This window comes from Lagenorhynchus albirostris, chromosome 9 (genome assembly GCF_949774975.1).
Source record: "Lagenorhynchus albirostris chromosome 9, mLagAlb1.1, whole genome shotgun sequence".
Lineage (NCBI taxonomy): Eukaryota > Metazoa > Chordata > Mammalia > Artiodactyla > Delphinidae > Lagenorhynchus > Lagenorhynchus albirostris.
Window position 1 is genome coordinate 12,787,199 of NC_083103.1, and position 25,318 is coordinate 12,812,516.

Sequence of the window (25,318 nt, forward strand, 5' to 3'; positions counted from 1 at the left end):
GTTCATCGTCACCGTCAACACCTTCAGGAGGACTAACCCATGTTAGATTAACTGGGGTCGTGTAAGTTTTGATAGTTCCAGAAGGAGAGCTCCAGAGGACAGGGGATTTCACGGGGCACCAGGCTTCTCAGAAACCACACAGAGGGTCTGTGGCAGAGCCAGGACTAGAGCTCAGGCCCCCTAAGTCAATCGGGCAGAGGGGTCCTGCTCTGGCAGCTGAAGAGTGGGGCTCTTCAAAAGCCATCCATTTGGTCAGCATCTACTGAGAGCCAGGCAGGTCGTCCCCTGCACAGCTGTCAGGACCGCAGCCCCTGAGGTGGGTGCCGGAGTCCAGAGTGGTAGCCGCGGAGGGGCCTCGGCGAGTGCTGCGGTGCGAAGACAGCTGTTCCAGCCCTGGTGTCCTGCTGGGTCCTGCCACCCCGGCCCAGCTAGGCAGGGTGTCAGTGTCCCTCTGCAAACAGGCCCTTGGAGCCCTCCCATCGCCCTTCTCAACCCTCTCCCTCCTTGCGGACGCTGTGGAAGCAGCCTTTCTGCCAACACTCAATTCTGCCCCAAGGACTCCCCTCCTTCCTCAACCCCTCCCCAGGGGGCACAGGCTGACCCTCTGATGTCTGCGGGTTTTGTCTTCCTCCTTCCTTCCTTACCAACCACAGACATTTTCCGATTTGGAGGTGAAATGTCAGGTCACTGTAAGCCCTTCCTTTACTGGCAGCATTGATTCATTTATCTTTCTCTTCCCTCAGACCCCCTCCCCCGGTGCCACTCAGCTTGGACATCTGTCCCAGCCAAACTCTCACCTTCCACTGTCCTTGCAGTCCAGAGGCCAGTCCAGTCTCTGCGCCCTGCTCCAGTCCCCTCTCCTCAAACCGGGGAGAAGGCTGGTCTGTAGAGTGCCCTGAGCCACCGCTAGGTTGACCTCTGCCTCAGTTTCCCCATCTGCTAACTTGGATTAATGATGCCTGCTCTCCAGACCCAGAGGAGGAAGTTTTAGGGAGGTCACGGAAGAAGAGCCCGGTGCTCGCGCTGCCTGCGCGGGGGGCCTTCTTCTTGCGGTGCCCCTGGGCCCTGCGGCTCGGCTCCCCGGCCTCGGCGCGCCCCTCCCTCTCGTTTCCCCTCCCGCTTCTCCCCCTGCCCGCCCCTACCCTGCCTCTCCTCGCGCTGTCCCGGAGCGTAGCTCTTCAGCAGCCCTTTTTCCCTCGCTGCCCCGCCACCCCGAGACCACCCCGGGGTCCCAGCGCCCCGCCCCCCGCCGCCGCCGCCGCCGCCGCCGCCGCCGCCGCCGCCGCCGCCGGCCCCGCCAGGCCCGGCCCCGCCGCAGCGCGGGCGGTCAGTGCGCAGCCCGGCGCCCGCCCGGAGCCCAGAGCCCGGAGCCCGGAGCCGGATCGCGGGCTCGGAGAGAAGCCGACCGACCGCCGCCCCCAGCCAGGTGAGGGCTACTCTGGGGCGCGGGGAGCCAGGCTTTCTCCTTGACTGGAAGCAGGGGCCGGGGAATTGGGTCCTTTTTCCCTGAAAGGAGGACCTGGGAGCTTTTTTTCATGAAAGAGGCTCAAGGGCTTTTACTCTGAAGGGATGGATAAAGGAAGGTCTGGGGGAGAGAGGGTCTGGGGTACCGTTTTCCGAGGGTTTTTTTTTTTTTTTTCATGAGAAAGGATTAATTGGCTTCCTCTGTGAAAGGGGGACTTATCTTCTTGGGAGCCTGAGGGGTTTTCAAGGTAGGTGGGGAAGGAGGTTTGGGCAGAGCTTGAGGGAGGGGGTGACTGGGAATTGAGGTTTGGAAGGGAGGGGTCTCTAGAATCCCCTTAGCCTGACATGGCTGCACCTTCACCCTCGGTTCCAGGGTTCTGGGTCTGTCCAGCGCACTGTGTCCTAGTTTTTTCTCTTTGAGGATGATTATTTTCAGCCTCACCTGGATGGAGCTAGGAACAGCCATTTCCTTCCCTGGAGCTGTGATGCCCACCTGACACCCGCTACCTCTGACCTGCTCTGGGAAGGGGGTTTAGGGAAGGATGGGGACCCACAGATCTGAGAAATGGGGAGTGGTAGGTGAAATGGAGGCTGGGTACTGGACACACAGGAGGACCCTCTGGCACTGGCAGGAAGGCTTGGCAGGAAGATTACTGAGGGTCGAGTGGGCAGGTGCTCCTGGGGCAAGACCTGCTAGGAGAGCAGCAGTGTCAGGAAGAGTTGAGATGCTCCCAGAAGACAAAAATGTTAAGAATATTTTTTTGGTTGGTTTTGCTTTCTTTCCCTTTCACCCTAGATCCCAAGACTCATTCCACTTCAATTTTTGTGAAAAGTGAAACTGAGGCAAATGACAGGTTGGCTGGAAATAGCTGTGTTTAGAATGGAAAGGTGGTGGAGAGGAAAGCACACTGAATTTGGAGCCAACAGACCTCAAGGCTTGCCTCAGTGCTCCATGAGTGGCCTTGGGCCGAAATGCTTCCCCTTTTTGGGCCTTGGCTTTCTCCCCTATAAAACAGGAGAGGGCCCACCTGTCTCGCAGGTTGGCTGTGACACCAGACGTGTCCAAAGAGCTCTGTGAAAGGGACTGCACTGAATACTGTGAGGTGCAATCTTCACTACTGCACATGCCCCCCCTCCCTGCCCCTGCCCTCACCAAGGGTACTGGCTAGCCCATGGGGCACCTTTGTAAGGATGAGAAAAGGTACGTCCTGTGTAAGGAGAGAGTGTTCAGCTGGGCTAGGGACTTGGGGGTCTTACTATGAGAATTAGAAAAAGGCACACTTTCCCCCAGGGGCAGCAATTCCACACAGTTGGGCAAGTAGAATGTGGGTTGGACTCCAGCACCCACCTAACCTCAGATGAACGTCCTTGTGTGCAGCACATCACAGCTGCACCTGGCTACCCTTCTTGACAGGTCCCCGGTGTCTCTAAGAGACACAAAGATACACACACTCCCTGGGCATTTCCCATAGAGGCCCACGGCCTAGACTGTTACCAGCTCATTTTCTTTTCTGCTTTGCCTCTACTTCAGGCCCTCAGGGTATTCAATCCCCAAAGCCTATGCCCTACTAGGAAGCATTACGTAATTCTACCCTTGGAGAGTTAGTCCTCTGAGTTAAGCAGTGCCTTTACCAAGTTTCCAAGGGTAGGAGTTACTGAACCCTAACCCCTTATGTCAAGAACTTGATCATCAACTATACTCCAATATAAAATTAAAAAATTAATTAAAAAAAAACTTGATCAGATCGATTTTCTCAAAAAATTGACTGCAGTGCCATCCAACGAAGGTGTTCACACCTGCCTTCTCAGAGCATACTCACAGTAAGCTTGTGAGGCAGGTCTCCTCCCCAGTTACACAGCGGCAGCCATGCCCAGAGAAATGAAGGAACTTGCCTAAGGTTGCACAGCCTGTAACGGGTAGAGCCAGGACCTGGGCCCAGGTTTAGCTGTCAGTCCTCTCCACTCCACCACTACTACTGAGGAACCAAGCTGCTGACCTCACAGACTTGCCAAAGCCGTGCTGGAATTGTTGCTCTCCCACTCTATCCCCAGCAGCCCCTGGCTCTCTCTTTCCCCTCAGTGACCAGCCCCCAAGCCCAGAGGAAGGCGTCTCTTTCTCTTACTCTGATTTTACAGGGGGAGGGAGCTACCTCAAAGCCCATCTGTTCTGGCCTCTTTAGTGCAAGAAGGGCCCCTGGAGAGTCCAGAGGTCCAGCGTGGGAGCTGACCCTTGACTGGGTCAGAGGCCAGGAAATGGGTCAGGGAGTGGCTATTTCCTTTCCTGCCAAAATGGGGGCTTAACCAGCAGCCATCATGGAGGATATCAGTATAGAGAGCCAGTGCCTGAGAGAGGGGCAGGCTAAGTAAGGACCATAGAACAGACACAGGAAAATGCAGCAAATCGGAGGCTGAAGGAAACTCAGAGACCCCCTGACCACCTTCTGCATTTCCAGGGCCCCTGGGTGTCAAGGAGGAGGGGATGTGTAAGCCCAGCAGACAGGGCTATAGGACCCTCTGACCAGAGCATTTCTGCTTGCATCTATGGTATATGTCTGTGATCTTTCACTTGAAAAAGGAGTTCGGGGGTTACAAAAAAAGAAGAGAGAAAAAAAAAAAAAAACCAAAACTGGCCTAATCCAATGGTCCCCAAAGTGTGGTCCCTAGACTAGCAACATCTCTGCATTACCTGGGAACCTGTTAGAAATGCAAATTCTTGGGCCTCATACTAGATAAGGTGGGGGTGGGAGCCAACAATGTGTGTTTTAACAGGGTCTCCAGGTGACACTGAGGCCCCATGACGTTTTAAGAACCACTGACCTAGTCCAAGTGTATAGGAAACTAGGAGTCCTAGTTGTGGGTCAAGGGCGGGTCTGTGAAGGGAACCCGTCTCCAGGCCGCCCCTGCCCAACCCTTGTCTGCTTTCCTTCGTGCCTCCCCTCCCAGGCGCCATGCTGCCGCTCCTGCTGGGCCTGCTAGGCCCGGCCGCCTGCTGGGCCCTGGGCCCGGCTCTGGGCTCGACAGAGCTGCGCTCAGCCTTCTCGGCAGCACGCATCACCCCCCTGGAGGGCACGTCGGAGATGGCGGTGACCTTCGACAAGGTGTACGTGAACATCGGGGGCGACTTCGACGCGGCCACCGGTCAGTTCCGCTGCCGCGTGCCCGGTGCCTACTTCTTCTCCTTCACGGCTGGCAAGGCCCCGCACAAGAGCCTGTCGGTGATGCTGGTGCGAAACCGCGACGAGGTGCAGGCACTGGCCTTCGACGAGCAGCGGCGGCCCGCCACGCGGCACGCCGCCAGCCAGAGCGCCATGCTGCAGCTCGACTACGGCGACACGGTGTGGCTGCGGCTGCACGGCGCCCAGCAGTACGCGCTCGGGGAACCCGGCGCCACCTTCAGCGGCTACCTGGTGTACGCCGACGCCGACGCGCCTGCGCGCGGGCCGCCCGCGTCCCCGGAGCCGCGCTCGGCCTTCTCGGCGGCGCGCACGCGCAGCCTGGTGGGCTCGGACGCGGGCCCGGGGCCGCGACACCGGCCCCTAGCTTTCGACACTGAGCTCGTCAACATCGGCGGCGACTTCGACGCGGCGGCTGGCGTGTTCCGCTGCCGCCTGCCCGGCGCCTACTTCTTCTCCTTCACGCTGGGCAAGCTGCCGCGCAAGACGCTGTCGGTGAAGCTGATGAAGAACCGCGACGAGGTGCAGGCCATGATTTACGACGACGGCACATCGCGGCGTCGCGAGATGCAGAGCCAGAGCGTGATGCTGGCGCTACGGCGCGGCGACGCCGTCTGGCTGCTCAGCCACGACCACGACGGCTACGGCGCCTACAGCAACCATGGCAAGTACATCACCTTCTCTGGCTTCCTGGTGTACCCCGACCTTATCCCCGCCGGCCCGCCCGGCCTCGGGCCTCCGGAGCTCTGAGCCACGACCCGGAGAGGAGCCCCGGGCGGCCCGGGGCGTGCATGCCAAGACGGGACCGCGGCCCGAAATGTCCCGCCGGCGCGAGCATGACGGCCCGCCCAGCGTGGCTGGACTCTGCGAATAAAGTGGGCCTGCGCCGGCGCCTGTCTGCCAGGGTCCTGCGCTTTGTCTTGACTGCGACGCTTTTGTCTCGGGCGGGGCGGGAGGGACTGACTACAGCTGGCCCCGGGTGGGGGTCGGAGGGCAGAGGGCAGCATTCAGTCAGGTCTTGGGAGGGCGAGGAGGTGGGAATTTGATTGAACCCTACTTGCCTAACCCCGATTTGGGCCTCCCCTTCATGTCCCATTCCAGTCAGTCCCTGTAATTCCTCCCCGTTGACCTACGACGTTACTTTTAGGGCCCATCTGGTTCTTTTTTGTGACAAGGGACTTCACCCCGCTGCCTCACTGGGGCTATGGGATTCAAGGAAACGGTACATTCCTTTTCCCAGTAGGGCGTGCGCATGGGACAAGCAGTTGATATCTGGTTGCCCTGATTCCTGCCCTCCCGGGATGAGGAGGGTGGTTTGCTCAAGGCACTGGTTAAACAGCTTACTCTGACAACAGAAGGACACAGGGCTGCAGGAGGCTAGAACAGAACATTTTATGGGATGAGCTACACAGGATCAGGACTACACCAGCCAGCCTCAGTCCCCTTCCAGCCTTACTCCCTCCTCTGAGCCTTGTCGATATGGACCAAAAAACACTTCTCACTTCCCTGCCCCCCAGAAGATAATGTTCCTCAACCTGCTTCCCTCCATTCCTCCAACAGACTGACCTAAAAATGTCCAGCCTATTCTCCTAGCCCACATGGGGTACTTGGAGGCTTAGGGACCCCCAGAGCCTTGGTTGGGTTTAAAAGAGGTGTCTACATTAGGACTGGGCACTGAGCACTTACGAGTTTCCTGTAGATTCTGCCTCTCATGGGACTGCCTGGGTAGGAGCTGGAGGGGCTGACCTGGCCTCACTTGGGAGCTTCCCTTTCAGCATCCCTTAAACACACTTCTCAACCCTGACCCCTACACCCACCGCCCCCCACCCCCACCCCGCCACACACACTGCCTGCAAGTCCTGCCCTTAGGTCTGTGCCTGCTGCCTGGGACCCAGAGCCTGGGCCCAGGGAAGATGGGGGAGGGGTAAGCTGGGGTCTGGGGTACAAGCCGAGCCTAGAGGCCCGAACACAGTGGGAAAAACCAGGTGCCAGATGGAGGCCCCTGGCCAAGATGGGTCTGGCTCAGGTAGGGGGCGGGGTGGAGGGGGCTGGGGTGGGAATGACAGGCAGAAGGGGAGGGTTAGGGGAAGGGGTCAAGGGTAGAGGCCGAGGGCCCCAGAGAAGGGGGCTGGCCCTGGGGGCAGAAGCCCTTGCACAGGTCCCAGAGTGTTTCCTGTGCCAGGAGGGCGAAGACCTGGGCCCAGCGACCTCTCTCCTGAGCCTCACTAGCCACAGGGAGCCGGTAGACACAGGACAGGCCTGTGAGGAGCAGATGTTCAAAGTCCCAAGGGCTAAGAGGGGGTCCCTTCCGCAGGTCCTGGAACTGCTGCAGCCGCTGCTCAGCACCCTCCAAGTCCCTGGGCACATGGTGCTGCAGGAGGAGACTGAGCCGGCGGCCTGGACGTGTGGATGCCAGTTCCTCGTCCTGGATGTGCAGCTGCCCCATGATATCCAGCTCCAGCCCAGACCAGAGCAGCTGCAAGGGGAGCCGTGTAAGGGGTGGGCTGGGGCCTAGGGAGCGGGGCCGGGGGGGCATAAGCAGGCAGCAGGACCCATGCTGGGTTGGCTCCCCTCCCCCAGCAGCCCCAGCTTGAGGCATCCCCCTTCCCAACCGTGAGCTTAGGGACATCTGGACACTCCCACCCCCATGTCCCAGGCTGGAGGAAAGACCTCAAACATCACTTCCGGGGCCTCTGGCTCCTGCAGGCCACCTCCCACGTTGGTGCTGTCCATGGGCTGCCCTGGGGCAGCAGAGAGGAGTCAGGGCCCTGCCAAGCTCCACCCTGAACACCCCAGCCTCCCACGAGTCCCTTCAAGCTGCCTGGTAGGGGTGCCTAGAGGTTCTTCTATCTACAAAAGAACAGGAATGCCATCCCATGTCCACCTCCCCCTACACACATATGCACATTGACATTCACTCTCTCATTCACAAGGCATAGGTCTTGTGATCCCAAAAGCATCATCCCAAACCCAGATACTGTCTTGGCAAACGTCCAGGACTCCTCCTTGAACTTCTACAGTTCACTTGGCCAAGAGCTCCAGGCCAACGGGTCACAAGACACTTCACTTCCCATTTCTCCTTCCTGTATAATCATCTAGGGACAGCGTGACCTGAAACTGCCAGTGACCCTCCCCAAAGGTCAAGGACCCCTTTGAGAAGAACCTCTTTCTTTCCTGCTTCTCGGTAAGTGACCGTGTGCAAGGCAGGGAGGCCAGGCAAGGCAGGATGTCTGTTGCAGCTTCCTTCACCCCTCTTCTGGGGTGCTGCCTAAACCTTGGAATGATTGTCCTAAGCCCAGGGCAGGTTAAGAGGTCCTCCTTTGCACACCAGCCAGAATAAGCCCCAGGCCCATTGAGAGCACCTAGGGCTATCTCCCCTCACTTCACCCCGACCTTTCTGGTTCTGGGTGGGGCCCACACCTTTCTCTCCCCCACCCCACAGCGCAGGTCAGCCTGCTACCCGTCATGCCCTCAGTTCCTAAGCCCTGCTAGGCTCAGATAGGACCAAGTGTAACTGCTGTCAGCCAGCAGCCTTCCTTGGCTCCTGTCCACCCCACCCTAAGGCCCCGGTACCTGCACGGTGCTGGGTTGTAGTCACCCCAGGGAGGAAGCAAATGGCTACCATTAACCAAGCCAGGAACTGCATCGTCCCAGCCATGGCCCACACGTCCTCTGAGTCTTATTCTCCCCGGCTGCTCTCTGCACCTCTGTCCGCCTCCCACACACCAGGGCTCCAACCTTCCACTGCAGGCTCCAGCCGTTCCCTGCTTGGCATGTCATTCTTCCGTGCTTAACAGGGAGGGGCTGGCTCTGGCTTCCTAGGGGCTCTTTCCATCCCACAGAAATGTGGAATCTGTGGTTGTTGGCAGGAAGAGCCTGGCTCCTGGCTTGTCAGGCCCTTAGCTTATTCCTGCCCAGATGGGCGGGATGCTTAGTTAATAGGAAGAAGGTGTTTGGTAGCAAACAGCTCTGACTTAGCCCTCCAAAAAGGTAGGCAAGAGGGGGGCTTCCCTGGTGGTGCAGTGGTTAAGAACCCGCCTGCCAATGCAGGGGACACAGGTTTGGGCCCTGGTCTGGGAAAATCCCACATGCCACGGAGCAACTAAGCCCGTGCACCACAACTACTGAGCCCACGTGCCACAACTACCGAAGCCTGCACACCTAGAGCCCGTGTTCCGCAACAAGAGAAGCCACTGAAATAAGCCTGCGCACCGCAACAAAGAGTAGCCCCCGCTCGCCACAACTAGAGAAAGCCCGCGCGTCGCAACTAGAGAAGGCCCGCGCACAGCAACGAAGACCCAACACAGCCAAAAATAAATAATTTTTTTAAATTTTTAAAAAAAAAAAAGGTAGGCAAGAGCCCAGGCAGTTACACTACTATCTGTCGTCACCCCCAAAACATTCTGCAGCTGAGTCCAGCCCCTGACACCCAGTCCAGCCCAGCCTCCAGGGAGCCCCTCAGTAGCCAAGAGCAACAGCAGCAAAGCCTGATCTTCCAACTGCCTGGTGTGCTGTCTGAGCGGCCCACTGACAGGCAGAGAAACACTCCCACCTCAGGCACGCGGCCAGGGGCTGAACAGACTGCACACTGGCCGGGTGCGGAGTGCTGCTTCCTGGCAGACAGACCTGCAGCTCCTGATTGTTTTTTGCCCCAGACTGGGACCCCCTTTGCTAGCTTACAGCATTCTCAGCTCAGGCCAGAGTGCAGGAAGATTCCCTTAGCCCAAGCATGGCGGGCTGTCAGCTTGCAGGGAGCAGGACACAGGGTTCAAAATGAGCTGAAGCTCTTCTTGGCTCTGACTGTTGGCCCACGGAACCCTGTGATTGTTTGCATAGGATGAGGGTGAGGGTGGGTGGAGGGTGCCCTATTTCCACCCAGGCCCCTGGATCCATCAGCTGCCGCCAGACAGTATGCTGTGACAAGGGGCTTTCTCTAGCAGTCGTTGAGACCCCTCCAATTCTCAGGAGAGGCCCTGCCGCACCCATCCTGAGCCCTGTGGATTGTGAGAACTTTCAATTTCAGCTCCAGAATCTCTCTCTCAGAAGAATATCCAGGGCTTCCCTGGTGGCGCAGTGGTTGAGAGTCCGCCTGCCGATGCAGGGGACGCGGGTTCGTGCCCCGGTCTGGGAAGATCCCACATGCCGCAAAGCCGCTGGGCCCGTGAGCCATGGCCGCTGAGCCTGCGCGTCCAGAGCCTGTGCTCCGCAACGGGAGAGGCCACAACAGTGAGCGGCCCGCGTATCACAAAAAGCACACAGAAGTGGTGAATCTAAGTAGGATTTTATTTACAGGGACGCTCAATCATAGATATGGCGCTTTCTAGGATACACATGCCTTCCCTGAAACTACTTGGTTTCGGGGTTCTTGTCTCCAGCTTCAAGCCTGAGACTCTCAGGGGGCTGGCGATAAGCAGGGAAAGTCTCCCAGGGGCTGTTCAGATCAAACCTGCGGAACTCTTGGGCCAACTCCACCGGCTCGGCCACCACCCGCTTCACCTCATCGTCATAGCGTAACTGCAGAAGAAAAAGGCAGGCTTGAGCACTAAGGAAGACCTTGCTACAGCCACTAAAGGCCCACTTTCCCAAAGCCTTCCTCAGCCCCTTTACTTCTCTGTCCTTGACTCCTGTCCCAGCCTCTGTAAGTCTCCATCCATCTGTGTTACCCATCAGATCACAACCCAAACAGTCTAAAATGGCCTCTATCTCATGCCCTGCCATCACCCAGGCAGGCCCCCCTGCCCACCATCCCCACATCAGGAGCTCTGAGCTCCTTTTCCATCAGAACTGACTTTGCTCACCCATCCACACACTCTTTTTTTTTCTTTTTTGCTGCACTGTGCGGCTTACAGGATCTTAGTTCCCCAACCAGGGAATGAACGTGGGCCCATGGCAGTGAAAGCGTGGAGTCCTAACCACTGGACCGCCAGGGAATTCCCTCAACACACTCTTATAAATTGACGGTAAGCGTTTGCCCATGATGAGGGAGCAAGTCAGTGGCTGGAAACAACAAACCTAAGCTGGCAAGCACTCAAGTTCAGGCCCTGTAGCCTTGGCATTATCACTGCCAAGATGCAAGGCAATACATGTGGCATGGCTTTTCTTGTTATTGGAAGATCAGTTGGATAAGGTAAAGACAACTGGGTGCTGGGAATGGGACCATGCTAAACTAAACACTAAGAAAACAGGAGCATTTGGGTATGAAGTGATGGGCTGGATTGCCACTATCCCAACATTTCTAAAAAGTTACTTTGCTACAAAATCATGTGTGTGTGTATATAATAAGCCATCTTCCTGCTAATAACCTGCAACATGTTGCAATCGTCAAGTAAAGCACTGGAATTCTTTATAAGGCTCTTACAGGCAATTGTTACTGGTCTTGCCTCTGGCCATTCTCAAGGGTTGAACATGTAGTGTCTTGCCTTCTCAGAGATCCAGGGCAGGGTAAAAAGATACTCCACTTTAGATCTTGGTGACAAGCTGTGTCCTTAAGTCTGTCTTGGTCATTAAAATGACCATTAAAATAATGGCTAACATCAACTGAACATTTACAAAACTCCCCTTTTAAACATACATCAATTAGTTTTCTGCAAATCTACTATTGTTAAGTACTATTATTGTTCCTATTTTGCAGATGACAAAACTGTGTCAGAGTGGAGCTAGGATGGAATCCAGTACTGATGCTCTTAAGCCACCACAATCCAATGGCCATAATTCCTGCCCAGGATCTCTACCAGGTCCTCCCTGCCCAGACTGCTGCCCAGTTCCAAGGCTCCTACCTCAACATAGCCAGACAGGGGGAAATCTTTCCGGAAAGGATGTCCCTCAAAACCATAGTCTGTTAGGATCCTTCTTAGGTCAGGGTGGTTAGCAAAGAAGACTCCAAACATGTCCCAAATCTAGAAAAAAGAGGCACTCAGGCAACCAGCCATCACAGCCAACACAGGGTGAGGGGCTGCACTGTATCCAGTAATTTCAATCAGTTCTGCAACTCCGGCCCAGAGGTGGGTCCACCACGTCCAGTAACTCACCTCCCTCTCATACCAGTTGGCTGCCTTGTACACCGACACAGAAGACTCAATGGGTGTCAGCTCATCTGTATAGGTCTTCACACGGATCCGGGAGTTGAAACGTAGAGAGAGCAAGTTGTAAACAATCTAGGGAGAATGGAGGGAGCTGGAGGACCAAGAGGACCACAGGCTGAGGGGTCTGGGACAGAAGTCCCTGAGTGGGAGCATAATAATGAGGATACAGGGTGGGTTAAAGTTCCACCCTGTGAACCTGCTTTCTGTCCCGAAGTTCAAAACCTCAAGATGCTCTTATACTTGCAACTACTTCCAAAGGCCTAAGCCACCCTATAGCTCAGCCTGTCAGCATGCTTGTCTTTGCTCATGCTACTGGATGCCTCCCGACCTGCCCTCCCTCACTGGGCTAATTCCTGGTCTCCTAGTTATCCATTAAGATTCAGCACAAACTTTCTCTCTCCCTTCATAAAAGCCTCCTAGACAGGGCTAAGTGCCTCTCCTGTGTTCTTATAATATCCCATGAATTATGTTATTACAGTAAACTGTTTTATGTGTCTTTCTTCCTCACTAGAGTGTGGGGGACTCCTGGAGGGCAGGTACTGGGTGTTATTTCTCTCTCAATCCCAGGATCTGGCAGAAAGTAGATGACCATACTAACAATAACAATAGCTATACGTATTGAGAACTTACTGTGTGCTAGCAGTCTACCTGTACTATCTCATTTAATCCTCACAACCACCCTATCAGATAGGGGGGTTTTATGCTTTTTTTGTACTTACTTTGCACATAAGAAAACTAAATTCAGAAAAAATCAAACAAAATGTTTGAAGCCACACAGCCTACTAATGGCAAAGCTACAATTCAAACTCAGTCTGCCTGATTCCGAGGCCCTGGTTTAACTGCTGTGTTGTATTGTTTGACCTGAACAGAAACTAAGGAGGCTATGGTTCCCAAAGGTAGCTATCACCCTAAAACTGTTCTGTCCCCTTTCCCTCCTTTACTCTCCAAACCTCAAGTCTCCTGACTGACCTCAAAACGGTTCTGCCGGGTGGGGATATCCACCGCTGTCAAGTCAGCCAAGGATTTGAATTGTGCATTGGTGTGATCCCTGAGGAAAGTCAGCACTGGGATGACTCCATCAGGATGGATACAGATCTCTAACTCATTGAAGCAGGACACCTGCAGACATGGAACAGGAGAGGAGAAGGAACAAAGCTACAGAGGGAGCAGCTAACTTCAGCTGGAGTCTCCCGATTAAAGGCAGAGAAAAAAGACCAAGTTGGGATGGAGGAGTCTGTGGTTTGATTCCAGGCTGCCCACTCCCACATGCCCTAAGACGACAGTTCTTTCTTTCAGTGTTTTTTGGGTTTTTTTTTTGGCCGTGCCACGTGGCACGTGGGATCTTAGTTCCCCAACCAGGGATCGAAAGTGTGGAGTCCCAACCACTGGACTGACAGGGAAGTCTCAACATGGTTCTTTCTTGACCCAAACCCGAACAACAGTAGTGAATATTACCTGAACTTGTTGGACATACTTGGGCAGGATTTCAGCCACATACTCTCCAAAAGCTGAGAGCTGCTTGTGGGCCACATCATTCTGTGGTCTGACAGTGGCTGGAAGGAGAAGGCATATTTAAGTAAGGAAAGTAGAAGGCAGCAGCCAGCCCTGCATTCAGTCTCTTGAGCTTGTAAGGGGTGCCGTTTCCCAGTCAGGACTCCCTGCAGAACGTTGAGAAAGGTGAAGTGGAAGCTTCCTCTTCCATGGAACAGGAAGTGATGAAAACATAAGGAAAATGCCACCTACCCAGTCCACAAAGACTCACCTTATTACTGCAGCTGGGGTGTTTGACCCTTTTCAAAACTACTCCATGGTTCTTCCTTCACAATGCCTGCATTTCTGCTAAAAGCAGCATATGTCTCAGCTCTCTTACCACACTAGAAGCTCTTTAAGTGTGAGAATCAGAACTTTTGCTTCTCTTTATCTCCTTAGCATCTGGCTCATAGCAGGTTCTCCAGCTAAGAACTTCAGGGCTGAAGAGCCATCACAGATTATGTAGTTGAAACCTTTTTTTTTTTGACATAGATGAGGAAACTGAGGCCCAGAAAGAGGGAAATGTCAGGTTTCCTGACTCCCACTTGGCTTATATTGACTGTAACTTATCTCCGTACACTCATTCGTACAACACTAAATCACGGAGCAACCACACATCATAGGCCGCAGAGTAACTGTTTTCTCTGCCTTTGGCAGCAGGCAGGCCTACTTTGTCACTTACTAGTGCTGTGATCCCGGGCAAGTTACTTCTCTGGACTATTTCCTGCTCTACAGTAGAAGAGCATAATACTATCTATCCCATAAGATTGTTGTGGAGACTATAATCGTTCATTAATCGCTTAGCAAGGTGCCTGGCACACAGTAAGCATTCAAGTAACGTGGGCTACTATTATAACAAGACTCCGAGGCCCAAAGTTTATGTTTCCTGCTTTCAAAGAGATGCCAGTTTAATCAGAGAAAAAGGGAATCATGGAAATGGACAAGGGGCAACAGGACCATAACAGAAAGGCCTAAGGGCACAGGGAGGGCCCGACTCTGCCTCACTCTGCAGAGTGAGGACCATTGGAGTCAGCTCTCTAAGGACAAACAGAGACTTGCCAGGAAACGCAGGGGAGGGCAGCCCAGGACAAGGGCAAACATCTGACAAAGGGAATGAACGGGGCCCCGCCTGTAGTCCCGAGAAGGGCCGGACCCGCACATACTCACGGCGCGTGTCTGCCGCGGCGCTTTCCCTCCTCACCGGCAGCAACAGCACCAAGGGTCTCCAGGCCACTGCATGGGAAGATAGACACCGAAGCGCAGGGTGAGGCCTGAGGAACTCCCTGCGCTGGGCGTGTAGCCGTTCCTGCCCCGGGCCTCAGCCAGCTGTCCACTGCTCACCTCTGGCCAGCGCAGCGGACCCCACGAGCCCCAGCCAACAGCCCCGAGCCGCTGCTGCCGCCGCCGCCGCCGCCGCCATGTTCCCCGGATGCACTCCAGGTAGCCGAGGGCAGATCCATAGGACACGGAGCCCCAAGGGCACGGACCGGAAACGGAAGTGTGCAACAGAACTTCTTCCGGGCGGACGCGGGGTCGGAAGCAGAGGTTCCGGGTTCCGGGTTCCGGGCTTCGGGCTTCGGAATGAAAGGAGGGAAGGCAGGTGAGAAAGCGAAGCCAGCGGGTGGGGAAACCGTGACGTGAACGTGCCCTAGCTTGGTGTGACAGAGGCTGGAGAGAAGGCAAGGATCCTAAGGAACCAGACTGGTGAGAGAAGAAGGGGCGAGAAGTCTGGGTTCCACATTCCACACCCCTCCCCCGCTCCCTGAGCTAAGCTTTCGATGAGGGCCGTTGGGCAAGGCTAGGGGGAGGGGGAGAGAAGAACGGTTTCCCTAGCGGCCGTTTCCCAGGCGACTCCAGGTGGAGCGGGAACCCTGCACGTGGCGATGGGCTACCTCGGGCCCCGTGCTAGGGACGGCTGGGCTCCGTCTCGAGTTCTGGGAGGAAGCCTTGGGGAGTCATTAGGACGAGCGGAGAAGTGCCGGGGAGAGGCTCAGAAAAGAGCAAACGTGGATCTGAGAGATGTCCTAGGACAAACCTCAGATTGTAAGGTCTGGATTCCCTGCGCGGGGAAAGAGGGACCTGGCCACAAGGACATGGGGATCTTTTTGTCAGGTTCTGCTGCCCCGAGCCTCACAAGTTTTATGCTAATAGTTATTTGGTTAGTAAGGCTTTTTCCCAGGCTTTTAAAATCATAGGCTTTCTCCAATCCCTTGCTTTCATGTGTTGACCTAAATACCAGGCCTTTTGTTACATAAAGGAAAGGAGTATTCCGTGTTTTCTCAGGGAAACACCCAGAGTACGAAATTTTTATTTCATTAGGAATGTGATGTCATTGCAAGAGCGTGAGTCCAGCTTTGGCTGAAGGAGAACATCAGAGATGTCATTAACAGGGCCAGGACTAAGGCTAATCTGGGCCGACTGTGCCCTCACTTTTCCCTTCTCCCTCCCTGCATTGGACAATTGGATTCATAGGCTGTGGCTATGGACTACTTCAGTTATTCAGGGTGGTGGTGTTTTGCAGACAACTGGCAGAGAGAGAAGTTGGCTACTACCATGGAATCACCAGAGGAGCCTGGAGCATCCATGGATGAGAACTACTTTGTGAACTACACTTTCAAAGATAGGTCACACTCAGGCCGTGTGGCTCAAGGCATCATGAAACTGTGTTTGGAGGAAGAGCTCTTTGCTGATGTCACCATTTCAGTGGAAGGCCGGGAGTTTCAGCTCCACCGATTGGTCCTCTCAGCTCAGAGTTGCTTCTTCCGGTCCATGTTCACTTCCAACCTGAAGGAGGCCCACAACCGGGTAATTGTGCTGCAGGATGTGAGCGAGTCTGTTTTCCAGCTCCTGGTTGATTATATCTACCATGGGACCGTGAAACTTCGAGCTGAGGAGCTGCAGGAAATATATGAGGTGTCAGACATGTATCAGCTGACATCTCTCTTTGAGGAGTGTTCTCGGTTTTTGGCCCGCACAGTGCAGGTGGACAGCTGTCTTCAGGTGATGTGGCTGGCAGATCGACACAGTGATCCTGAGCTCTACACTGCTGCCAAGCACTGTGCCAAGGCCCACCTGGCCCAGCTGCAGAGCACAGAGGAATTTCTCCACTTGCCCCATCGTCTACTCATTGATATCATCTCTGGTAAGTTGAGAGAGGGGGAACATCATACCCAGCTACACCGGTATGATGTTCAGTGAATGTTCTAGTTTAGGAGAAGGGTACCCTCAGGCTTCCTGGTGTTAGTTTACATTATTATTCTTGATAAGAATTTAGATACCTTCTGAGAGAGAGTAAGTTGAGATTTAGTAGCTGATATCAGAGACAGAGTCCCTTCCAGACGAAGAGGCTAGGAAAACAAAGCAACATTTCACAGTATATACAAATCTTGGATTGAAAAGAAAAAAAACAGCAGCACTTAGCCACAAAAGGTAGTGAGGAGCTATCTGCATTTATATTCTAATCTCTCTTGTGCGTAAGTGGTCTCATCCATTCTGTACTTTGCATGTATTTGTGGGACTAGTTAGGTAAGTAAATTGACAGTGAGTCAAGATACCTAAATAAGAAGCTTCTCAAGTGATTTTCCAATTTTTAGGTAACAATCCTGACTCCACAAGTGAGGTATAACCATACTTCAAGTGTGAGTTTTGTAGCCTAGTAAATTGCTTCCATGGCAAGTAGGAGAATATCAAATCATCCATTTTGATTAAAAGAAACAAGGCAGGGACTTCCCTAGTGGCACAGTGGTTAAGAATCTGCCTGCCAATGCAGGGGAGACAGGTTCGAGCCCTGGTCCGGGAAGATCCTACATGCCGTGGAGCAACTAAGCCCGTGCTCCACAACTACTGAGCCTGCGCTCTAGAGCCCGCGTGCCACAACTACTGAAGCCTGTGTGCCTAGAGGCCATGCTCTGCAAAAGAGAAGCCACTGCAATGAGAAGCCTGCACACTGCAACAAAGAGTAGCCCCTGCTCGCCGCAACTAGAGAAAGCCCGCGCGCAGCAACAAAGACCCAATGCAGCCAAAAATAAATAAATAAATAAATTTATTTTTAAAAAAGAAACAAGGCAATTTTATGTTAATTTCTCATACACGTACATATACATACATGGTGGTAGTCTGACAAAGATGTTCACGTTTTTAAAGCCACTTGTTCTAAATTTCCCTTTTGGATTGTCAGATTGCCATTGACCATACCTTTCCTCTGGTTTTTACAGATGGAGTTCCATGTTCCCAGAACCCAACAGAGGCAATAGAAGCCTGGATCAATTTTAATAAAGAAGAAAGAGAGGCTTTTTCAGAGTCACTCAGGACTAGCTTGAAGGTAAGGCAGATATCTTTAGGGTTGGGCACCATGATATCCATGCATTCCAGCCATTTATTGGCCTGGCCTCTTTGATGCTGGTAAATAAGTCTCTGGCTTGAAACTGATAAGAGCTGGGGAGGAGGATGTGTGTGTGAGACCAGAAGCCACCAGCCTCTGGGCTCCAAAGCTCCTTGAGAGAACTACTCATCATTACATTAATAATCCAAAGTAGCAGCTCATGATAATTATAAAAAAGGCTGGAATGAGTGTAACAGGTTTTCTCTTTCAGCATAAGATGCCTGAAAGTGATTAGAGGAGAGTCAGGATGACACACAGTAACTAGAGCAGAGTAGGTTAGAGCAAGGTACAAGTGTGTGGTCTAGGACCTTAAGGATATGTATCTCAAGTGAGCCTTAGCCTAGAACTGATAGATACCATTTATACCTTTAATTTCACCAATAGGAAATTGGGGAGAATGTACACATTTACCTGATCGGGAAAGAGTCATCTCGTACCCACTCGTTGGCTGTGTCCTTACATTGTGCAGAAGATGACTCCATCAGTGTAAGTGGCCAAAACAGCTTGTGCCACCAGATCACTGCAGCCTGCAAGCATGGCGGAGACTTGTATGTGGTGGGAGGGTCCATCCCACGGCGCATGTGGAAGTGCAACAATGCCACTGTGGACTGGGAATGGTGTGCGCCTTTGCCCCGTGACCGACTCCAGCACACCCTGGTGTCTGTGCCCGGGAAAGATGCCATATATTCACTGGGTGGCAAGACGCTGCAGGATACCCTCTCCAATGCAGTTATCTATTATCGGGTAGGTGATAACGTCTGGACTGAGACAACCCAGTTAGAGGTGGCTGTGTCAGGGGCCGCTGGTGCCAACCTCAACGGGATCATCTACTTACTAGGGGGGGAGGAGAATGACCTGGACTTCTTTACCAAACCGTCCCGACTCATCCAGTGCTTTGACACAGAGACAGACAAGTGTCACGTGAAACCCTATGTGCTGCCCTTCGCTGGCCGCATGCACGCAGCTGTGCATAAGGATCTGGTGTTCATCGTGGCTGAAGGGGACTCCCTGGTGTGCTACAATCCGCTGCTAGACAGCTTCACCCGGCTTTGCCTTCCTGAGGCCTGGAGCTCTGCCCCATCCCTCTGGAAGATTGCCAGCTGTAATGGGAGCATCTATGTTTTTCGGGACCGATATAAAAAGGGGGATGCCAACACCTACAAACTTGATCCTGCCACTTCGGCTGTAACTGTCACTAGAGGCATTAAGGTGCTGCTTACCAATTTGCAGTTTGTGTTGGCCTAAGGCTGTGAGGGAAAGAGCGGCTGACTTTTGCCCTCCCTTTCTCCAGCACTTACCCATCCAAACTCAAAGTCCCGGAGGCCCCCATTCAGGTACTATGTTATTTTTTGGCACATGTTAGAAAGGCAGCGCCTCAACCCTTGAACTCATAAGGGTGTTCCGTTTGGGGCTTTTTAGACTGCTGCTTCTCAGCTGGCTGATTGAACTGAGAGTAGGCCAGCCTGTTCGCCATCCCCTTGTAATCCTGTGCCTCCCTACAGAGCACGTAGAGCAAGCCTCTTCTCCGCCCTTAGGCACTGCCTCCCCTCTTTACCTGATCAGTGTTACATAGAAGCACCCCTGATCCCGGGACAGAAGGAAAGATGCCCAGTCTTCCTTTTTTTCCATAGCCTGTTAAGTGGCTAATTGGTCATTTTTCCACGAAGAATTAGGTGTTAAGAGTTCTCCTTCAGGCTTTGGTTGGGAGAATGGACTAAGCTGAAGGTGTCCTTCACCAGCAAGAGTCTACCCTAGAATTTAGGACGTTTGTCTGTTGTTTTTCATCTGTCTGTCAAGAAATGTATACTTTGGTTTTATTTTTGGCTTATTCCAAGGAGTAAGCCAGAAAGTAGAAAGGATTATTTCTGATTAATCGCAGAAACTTTTTTCAAACTCAAATATATAAGGTCTCTATTCTTTTAAAAGCTCTAAGCTAAGCCAAGAGCTAGGAACTGTTCATACAAATAAAAGTTTTTGAAGCGATATGTGTGTCTGTTTTGAATTCTGAAGGGGTGACTTCCTAAGGGAAACTAATTACATACCCACACATTTCTAAGTCAGTCACAATACTGATTGAATCCCATACTTCCTTGTCTGCATACAGGATGACTGCTCCAAGTGAGGAGAGCCCCATAGGGCCAGTGAATTAGGATTCTGACAGTGGCAAAGAGCCATAGCTGAGTATTTCTCTTCTCTTTTCCTAGTGTTAAACGTCTTTGAGTTATGGGGGTAAATATCATTAGGCACAACATCAGGTGCACGACAGATTTCTTGGACCTTTGGAAATAAACCCTTATTCCTGTCCCATATCCCCAGGCCCCATGAATAGAAGCCACACTAAATCTTCCTAGTCACACAACAGTGTTATTTCAAGAAAACGAAACAAGACACAGGGAGTGAAATTAACCATTACTTAGCACGTTTCTATTACGTCAAGTTTGGGCTTAAGCCCCTTTGGTCCTGTTAAACATTCTTATTCTGTAGCAAGCCAGGGTTGTCCTGAGTTCTTTCTAATCCATGTACTTCATATCTGCGATGTGTGACAAGTCTCATTCTTTGCTGCTCCTGCAGTGATCACCCTGTGGAACTCTCTGAGAACTTCCAGCTGGCCAGGTCTGATGTAGATGTGTGACCGGATTTTGGTGATGGCTCTTACGGCCTCCTCTGGAGTCCAGTTGTACACCTGAAGTGCAGGGTTGGGAAATCAGACAAAGAAAGGACCAGGTGTTAAAGTGTCCTTGACCCAATAACAAGTGCTAAAGGGCTCTCAGAATTTCATTTTTTTAAAAATTCCACTTTGCAGGGAGTTAAAAGCTATGCCCCACATATTATAAGTGGGAGAGCACTTTAACCCCTTCAGTCAAAGTCCCACAATTATATGCAATAGGCTGGGGGAGGTAAAGGGGGGGACCCAAATCAGTCTTTCTATCTAATTTTTATTCTGCCAAACCCTGGAAATAGAAGGTTGAACACATGAAGCTGAGATCCTAAATTCAAGCGGGCATAGGCCTACTAGATGTCCTCTCTGAGCTAGGCTGTTGGTTACAAGAGTTTCCTGGAAAGACTACACAGTTGATGTTTCTATGCAACTTGTCACCATGTCTAGAAAAGAGTACTTTTAAAATTTAACTAGGAGGGCTATCTTTGTGTCCTCAGGATACTTACTGGTTTAGAACTCAATAGAACCAAGAAAGTATAGATTTTTAGCCTGCTGGTTCAATTCTCACTTTGCCCAAAATATCTCCTGACACCCAGTTTCCAGCAAAACAGAGTCCTAATGACCAAAGCTTTAGTATTGTTAAATCATATATTCACCAGTCCACAGTAACACAAGGCCAGGCTGTTTATCTTTACATTTCCTTTTTCCTTAAACTATCTACATTACTTAGTAAATGCTCTGCAGGGGCCTCACAGGTAACAAAAATGAGCCGGGGGTTTGTAACAGGAAAGGATGGACTAGAGTACTGGCTTCTAAATGTTTTTAAAAGCATCCCACCTGCCGATCATAACAAATTGATAGGCAAAATTCTGTTGGAGCCACTGTTTCTAGAAATTAATGTCCAGAACTTTACTCTGAAATACTTAAAGAAACGTGAGTCCTATAGAGCTGCAAGTGATCAGCACTATTATCTACAGAACTAGATTTCCTGACATGTTTATAACAAGTGTTTCTAGCCTTTTGCTGGTATTAGCATCCTTTGCAACTCCATTTTTTGAGTGCTCGTTCTAGGTCAGTGCTTGACATACATTCTCATTCAAGCTTCACAACACATTTAGTTTGAGGAAATTGAGCAATGGAGAGGGGAAGCCACTTTTGCCTAAGGTCACACAGCTGGCTGGTGAGAAAGCCAAAGGTCAGCCTGTCTGCAAAGTTCAGGTGCTTTCCACCTCCCAACAGCCTGAAATTGGGAACATGGCTCCTAGCAAGGTCTGCCAGTAGACTGGAGATCTGCTGTAAAGGGGACCGGTCCAGAAAGACCTTTTCTACCTGAATCAGATATGCTGCCACCATAGTGGCACTTCTGGAACGCCCAGCCTTACAATGTACGTAGACAGACTGGCCTAGCGACTGGTACTTGAGAGCAAACTGGACTCCTTTCTGGAGGTTAGCCAAGGTTGGGACTCCGGTCATGTCTATCGTGCTGAGCCACAGCTGCTCGACTCCTGCATTCTTCCACTCCTGGAACGAGGTCCACCAGCATAGAAAAGAAAATGAAAAAAGCCTGATGTGAATGGTAGGAAGATGGGCTCCCAAGAGGCAGCGAAACAACAAGGAAGCTTCACGGTTTACTACAATGTGAATATACTGTTTACTGTTTGCCTAAAAAGAAACTTCTTTCAGAAATGTCTTTAAAATGGCTGACCTACATGGCTGGTCTTTCATCACACAACAGCAATGCTGCTGAGTTAGGATTATGTCCAAGATTTAAAGTGTTCTTAAAGTACCATTAGGAGCTTTAGTACCAAAGCTAAAGTATTTGAATCTTTAGCTACAAAGTACGAGCTGTATAAAATTCATCTACAAAAGCTGTGTAACTATTTTCGCATGATCCAGCTGCGAGGCTGGACTACTATGTTTTGCAAGAACTTTCTGTTTCTCTGTCCATAAGCCTCCTCTTTTTTACCACTTTTTTTGAGAGGGTATGTGGTAGAAAACAGTTATTTTAAAATTAAATAATGCACCTACTTTTGTTAGTGCAATATTATCACTTAGGAGGAAGAAAAGAATAAACAGGAGAAATAAGGCCTCTGGCAAACTGGGCAACTTTTTTATTTTGCCTTAAGACTTCAGGTAGGCTCCAGCTACTCTTGATATTAATCACTTTAGCAAACCAGAAACTTATGACTCCGAACGAGGGTCAATATTTTATACAGCTCATGAAATTAACAAAAAACAGCAAAATCTGGCAGCATGGGGCTTATACATCAATTATGTCAGAAACACCTAGGGAGCTTGCTAAATGTTCAGATTCCTGGGACCCCACCCTAAAGTTCCTGAGTCAGAATCTCTGGGGGTTGTACCTAGGAATCTGCTAGTTTAACAAGACTGCCAGGTAATTCTTAGGCATATTAAAATGTGAGAACCACTGCCTTGGAGATTAGGCTAGTGGGATAAGATAGCTGCTCACAAATGTCAATTGCCTCACACCCAGAGACGAGCACTTTCTGTGACTTGCTTCGCAGGATGGACCACGTTAAGGAACATTCACCATTTTGGCTAATAACTCCTGAGGTCTTGTGGCAAAATACTGTGGGAAATCCAAGGAACTGTTACCCATTCTTTAAAAATGTATGCCATCACTGATCAATATATTTTAAATGTGAGTCACAATTTTTTTAAGATTTCAAAAAAATCTACAGTTGAAATAACGGCATGTTCATTAGGCTCTATCAGTACAGTAAACAAGAAAATAATTGTGCAGTGCTAATAGAAGTCAAACACTGTAAAGATAGGGCAACATCTAATAACCATTATGAACAGTTCCACAAATAAGCATTCACATCTAATGAAAATTATGATTTAGGCCTGAACTTTATTTATGACAGTGCTTTGGAGTTCCACTATCATCTCTAACATATATATAAAATTCCCTCAAATCAAAACCAAATGAACCCTATGCAGTTTTTGCAATGGGTTGTTTTATGATAAATTTACTAGGGATTGGCCGTAGCTTTTCTTTTTACAGTTTATAGGACCTTCATCTTGAATATCTAACAGTGTCTGATCCATACTTAGTGCTGAGTAAGTGTCAAATGAATGAAAGCAAGCCATAGAAAAGTTGCCTTTCAGTTCTGGTTACTGATTTGAGTTACCGACATTAAGAATACATTTGTGCACAAAGGAATAATCTAAGTTTGTCAACTCTACTTTTAAATGCCTTTCACATCAGTTTTTATTTCACAATTAATTTCTACCCCCAGCCGCAGCCATTTAAGCTTAGAGGGCCAGATCCTCCCTGAGGAGGCAAAAAAGCCTGGGACGCCTGTCTCTGCGGCAAGGTCACCTACAGCACCCCCTCCCCCAACCTCCTCCGGCTCGCCAGGCCCTGTGTGGTGGGCGAGGCCGGCGGGGCGCCTCGGCCCCAGTTCTGCCCACGGGACCCGGCGCCTCACCTTTGGGGAGTTGCACAGGAACCTCGTCTCATACTCCTCGTTCATGGTGATGAGCCCTCGCACGTTCTCGTCCTGTACCAGCTGCCGAGGCAAAGAGGGGGCTCAGAAAGGGCCGCCGAGGCCCGGGCGGCGCTCGCCTGGCTCCCAGCCCCGGCGCGGCCCGGCCTCCCGGCCCGGCTCACCCGACGAGTCATGTTCCGCAGCGGCAGCGCGCCCAGCAGCACCGTGTTGTCGATACGGTTGTACCAGTCGCGGTGCGCCGGGCCCGGCATCTTCCCGCGGAACAGTGTGTACAGCAGCGTCGGGTAGAAGAGCACCCGGGCCAGGCCGGCCTCCAGCAACGTGCCGGCCGCCATCCTGCCCTACCCGGCCCGGCGCAGCGACGACCTGCCCACTCCCGGGCTCGCGGGGGGCGGCCGCGAGGAGGGCCAGAAGAGCGACGAGGCCGAGGACTGCGAGTCGTCCGCGGCCTCCAGCGAAGGCGACACGGCCGGCGCGGGCCTCTTGAGCACCGAGACCTCGGGCCCGGCCCCCACGGACACTTCGGGAGAGCCTGGGCCCCGTGGGACCGGCACCATGTCTCGGGAGGAGGGGCCGCCGGCCTCGGGGGAGGGACCAGGGCTTCCCGGGCGGGAAACTGGGACCCCTGACGAGGGAGGGCGCGTCCTCGGTCCAAGGTTGTGAGTTTGCCGCGTGTGAAACTGTGATCGCTGCCTGTGCCATTGACCCCCCCTCCCGAGGGAGGGGGCTGTGACTCCAGGTGAGGAGGTCTCTGACCCCTGCGTGTGAAACTATGACCCCGACCGAGGGAGGCGGGGCCCTGGCCAATGGCCAGTGGGCCTGTGACACCTTCCCCAACTACCGGCCAGAGGGAGGGGACTGTTATCCCAGGTGAGGGTGTGACCCACCAAAGGGGAGACATGACAAGGAGACTCTCTGGTAGGGGTAGCCCTGAAGGAGAGACTGGAAGGGACTTTGAGCTTTTAAGTAGAGAGGCTTGTTGGAGAGGCCCTGATCCTGGACAAACAGGGGACCTGGGTTCATCTGGCCCTTCCTTCCCAACCTATCCCCCATCTGCCTGAATTCATGGCTGCCTCCTCCTGCACAAACTGTAATCACTATGTGTGTGTGTGTGTGTGTGTGTGTGTGTGTGTGTGCATGTGTGGAGTGAAATATATCAATGTTATCTACACTATTTATGAAAATATATTAATATTAAACATATTATGATAAACTTAAATATAAAACCCACAACCTGCAAATAGACGAGAGGAATAGTTGTAATGCTTATTATTTATATTTAAATAGTACTCTGAAACGTGCATCTTGTGCTTTTTAAAAAGGTTTATCGCCTTATAAAAGTAATACATATTCATAACAACTGGAAAATACAGGAAAGTAGCATAATCCTACCACCTCAAATACATTTGTTTTTTCTTCCAGTTTTCTTTTCCATTAATTTTTTTTTTTTTTTTTTTTTTTTTTTTTTCTGTACGCGGGCCTCTCACTGTTGTGGCCTCTCCCGTTGCGGAGCACAGGCTCCGGACGCGCAGGCTCAGCGGCCATGGCTCACG

General features: G+C 51.9%; 5 protein-coding genes and 1 long non-coding RNA gene across 11 annotated transcripts; 3 read left to right on the plus strand and 3 right to left on the minus strand.

Annotated features, from left to right (window-relative positions):
* The first annotated feature begins 1,326 nt into the window (after positions 1 to 1,326).
* On the plus strand, positions 1,327 to 5,550 carry C1QTNF4 (C1q and TNF related 4). Of its 3 annotated transcripts, none has more exons than XM_060157703.1 (2): positions 1,327 to 1,426; positions 4,408 to 5,550. In XM_060157703.1, exon 2 carries the CDS (start codon positions 4,413 to 4,415, stop codon positions 5,385 to 5,387), a length of 975 nt encoding a protein of 324 aa, XP_060013686.1. In that variant the 5' UTR covers positions 1,327 to 1,426; positions 4,408 to 4,412; the 3' UTR covers positions 5,388 to 5,550. The 3 variants fall into 3 exon arrangements, with proteins under 3 accessions (XP_060013686.1, XP_060013687.1, XP_060013688.1); XM_060157704.1 differs by lacking the exon at positions 1,327 to 1,426 and adding an exon at positions 1,633 to 1,712; XM_060157705.1 differs by lacking the exon at positions 1,327 to 1,426 and adding an exon at positions 1,734 to 4,008.
* A 938-nt stretch (positions 5,551 to 6,488) lies between these two features.
* Positions 6,489 to 8,410, minus strand: FAM180B (family with sequence similarity 180 member B). The gene is made up of 3 exons (XM_060159158.1): positions 8,211 to 8,410; positions 7,308 to 7,378; positions 6,489 to 7,113 (listed from the first exon to the last, which is right to left on the minus strand). The coding sequence occupies exons 1-3, from the start codon at positions 8,293 to 8,295 to the stop codon at positions 6,718 to 6,720; spliced, it is 552 nt and encodes a 183-aa protein (XP_060015141.1). The 5' UTR covers positions 8,296 to 8,410; the 3' UTR covers positions 6,489 to 6,717.
* LOC132525806 (uncharacterized) lies at positions 6,817 to 12,189 on the plus strand. Its single transcript, XR_009542364.1, has 4 exons — positions 6,817 to 7,129; positions 7,737 to 7,821; positions 10,487 to 10,597; positions 11,269 to 12,189. It is a non-coding gene; the product is annotated as an uncharacterized LOC132525806 (long non-coding RNA).
* On the minus strand, positions 9,903 to 14,732 carry NDUFS3 (NADH:ubiquinone oxidoreductase core subunit S3). The gene is made up of 7 exons (XM_060159157.1): positions 14,591 to 14,732; positions 14,417 to 14,482; positions 13,175 to 13,272; positions 12,689 to 12,838; positions 11,666 to 11,791; positions 11,414 to 11,533; positions 9,903 to 10,151 (listed from the first exon to the last, which is right to left on the minus strand). Exons 1-7 carry the CDS (start codon positions 14,667 to 14,669, stop codon positions 9,984 to 9,986), a joined length of 807 nt encoding a protein of 268 aa, XP_060015140.1. The 5' UTR covers positions 14,670 to 14,732; the 3' UTR covers positions 9,903 to 9,983.
* On the plus strand, positions 14,123 to 19,607 carry KBTBD4 (kelch repeat and BTB domain containing 4). Of its 4 annotated transcripts, none has more exons than XM_060159154.1 (4): positions 14,123 to 14,849; positions 15,771 to 16,391; positions 17,464 to 17,570; positions 18,015 to 19,607. In XM_060159154.1, exons 1-4 carry the CDS (start codon positions 14,831 to 14,833, stop codon positions 18,873 to 18,875), a joined length of 1,608 nt encoding a protein of 535 aa, XP_060015137.1. In that variant the 5' UTR covers positions 14,123 to 14,830; the 3' UTR covers positions 18,876 to 19,607. The 4 variants fall into 4 exon arrangements, with proteins under 4 accessions (XP_060015137.1, XP_060015133.1, XP_060015138.1 ...); XM_060159150.1 differs by having other exon boundaries at positions 14,787 to 14,953; positions 15,569 to 16,391; XM_060159155.1 differs by having other exon boundaries at positions 14,787 to 14,953.
* A 420-nt stretch (positions 19,608 to 20,027) lies between these two features.
* On the minus strand, positions 20,028 to 24,456 carry PTPMT1 (protein tyrosine phosphatase mitochondrial 1). The gene is given in 4 exon segments (XM_060159156.1): positions 20,028 to 20,313; positions 21,619 to 21,810; positions 23,745 to 23,825; positions 23,927 to 24,456. Coding segments are annotated over 4 exon segments (828 nt in total). The 5' UTR covers positions 24,323 to 24,456; the 3' UTR covers positions 20,028 to 20,154.
* Between the last annotated feature and the right edge of the window lie 862 nt (positions 24,457 to 25,318).

Coding starts and splice junctions, on each gene's coding strand:
- C1QTNF4 (XM_060157703.1), top strand. CDS start 4,413: ATGCTGCCGCTCCTGCTGGGCCTGCTAGGCCCGGCCGCCTGCTGGGCC.
- FAM180B (XM_060159158.1), bottom strand. CDS start 8,295: ATGGCTGGGACGATGCAGTTCCTGGCTTGGTTAATGGTAGCCATTTGC. Junction 7,379..8,210: donor TACAACCCAGCACCGTGCAG/GTACCGGGGCCT, acceptor CTGCTGCCCCAG/GGCAGCCCATGGACAGCACC. Junction 7,114..7,307: donor CCCCGGAAGTGATGTTTGAG/GTCTTTCCTCCA, acceptor CTCCCCTTGCAG/CTGCTCTGGTCTGGGCTGGA.
- NDUFS3 (XM_060159157.1), bottom strand. CDS start 14,669: ATGGCGGCGGCGGCGGCGGCGGCAGCAGCGGCTCGGGGCTGTTGGCTG. Junction 14,483..14,590: donor GTCCGCTGCGCTGGCCAGAG/GTGAGCAGTGGA, acceptor CTTCCCATGCAG/TGGCCTGGAGACCCTTGGTG. Junction 10,152..11,413: donor CCCTGTCTGGCTATGTTGAG/GTAGGAGCCTTG, acceptor TTTCTTCTGCAG/TTACGCTATGACGATGAGGT.
- KBTBD4 (XM_060159150.1), top strand. CDS start 15,731: ATGGACTACTTCAGTTATTCAGGGTGGTGGTGTTTTGCAGACAACTGG. Junction 16,392..17,463: donor ACTCATTGATATCATCTCTG/GTAAGTTGAGAG, acceptor TGGTTTTTACAG/ATGGAGTTCCATGTTCCCAG. Junction 17,571..18,014: donor CACTCAGGACTAGCTTGAAG/GTAAGGCAGATA, acceptor TTTCACCAATAG/GAAATTGGGGAGAATGTACA.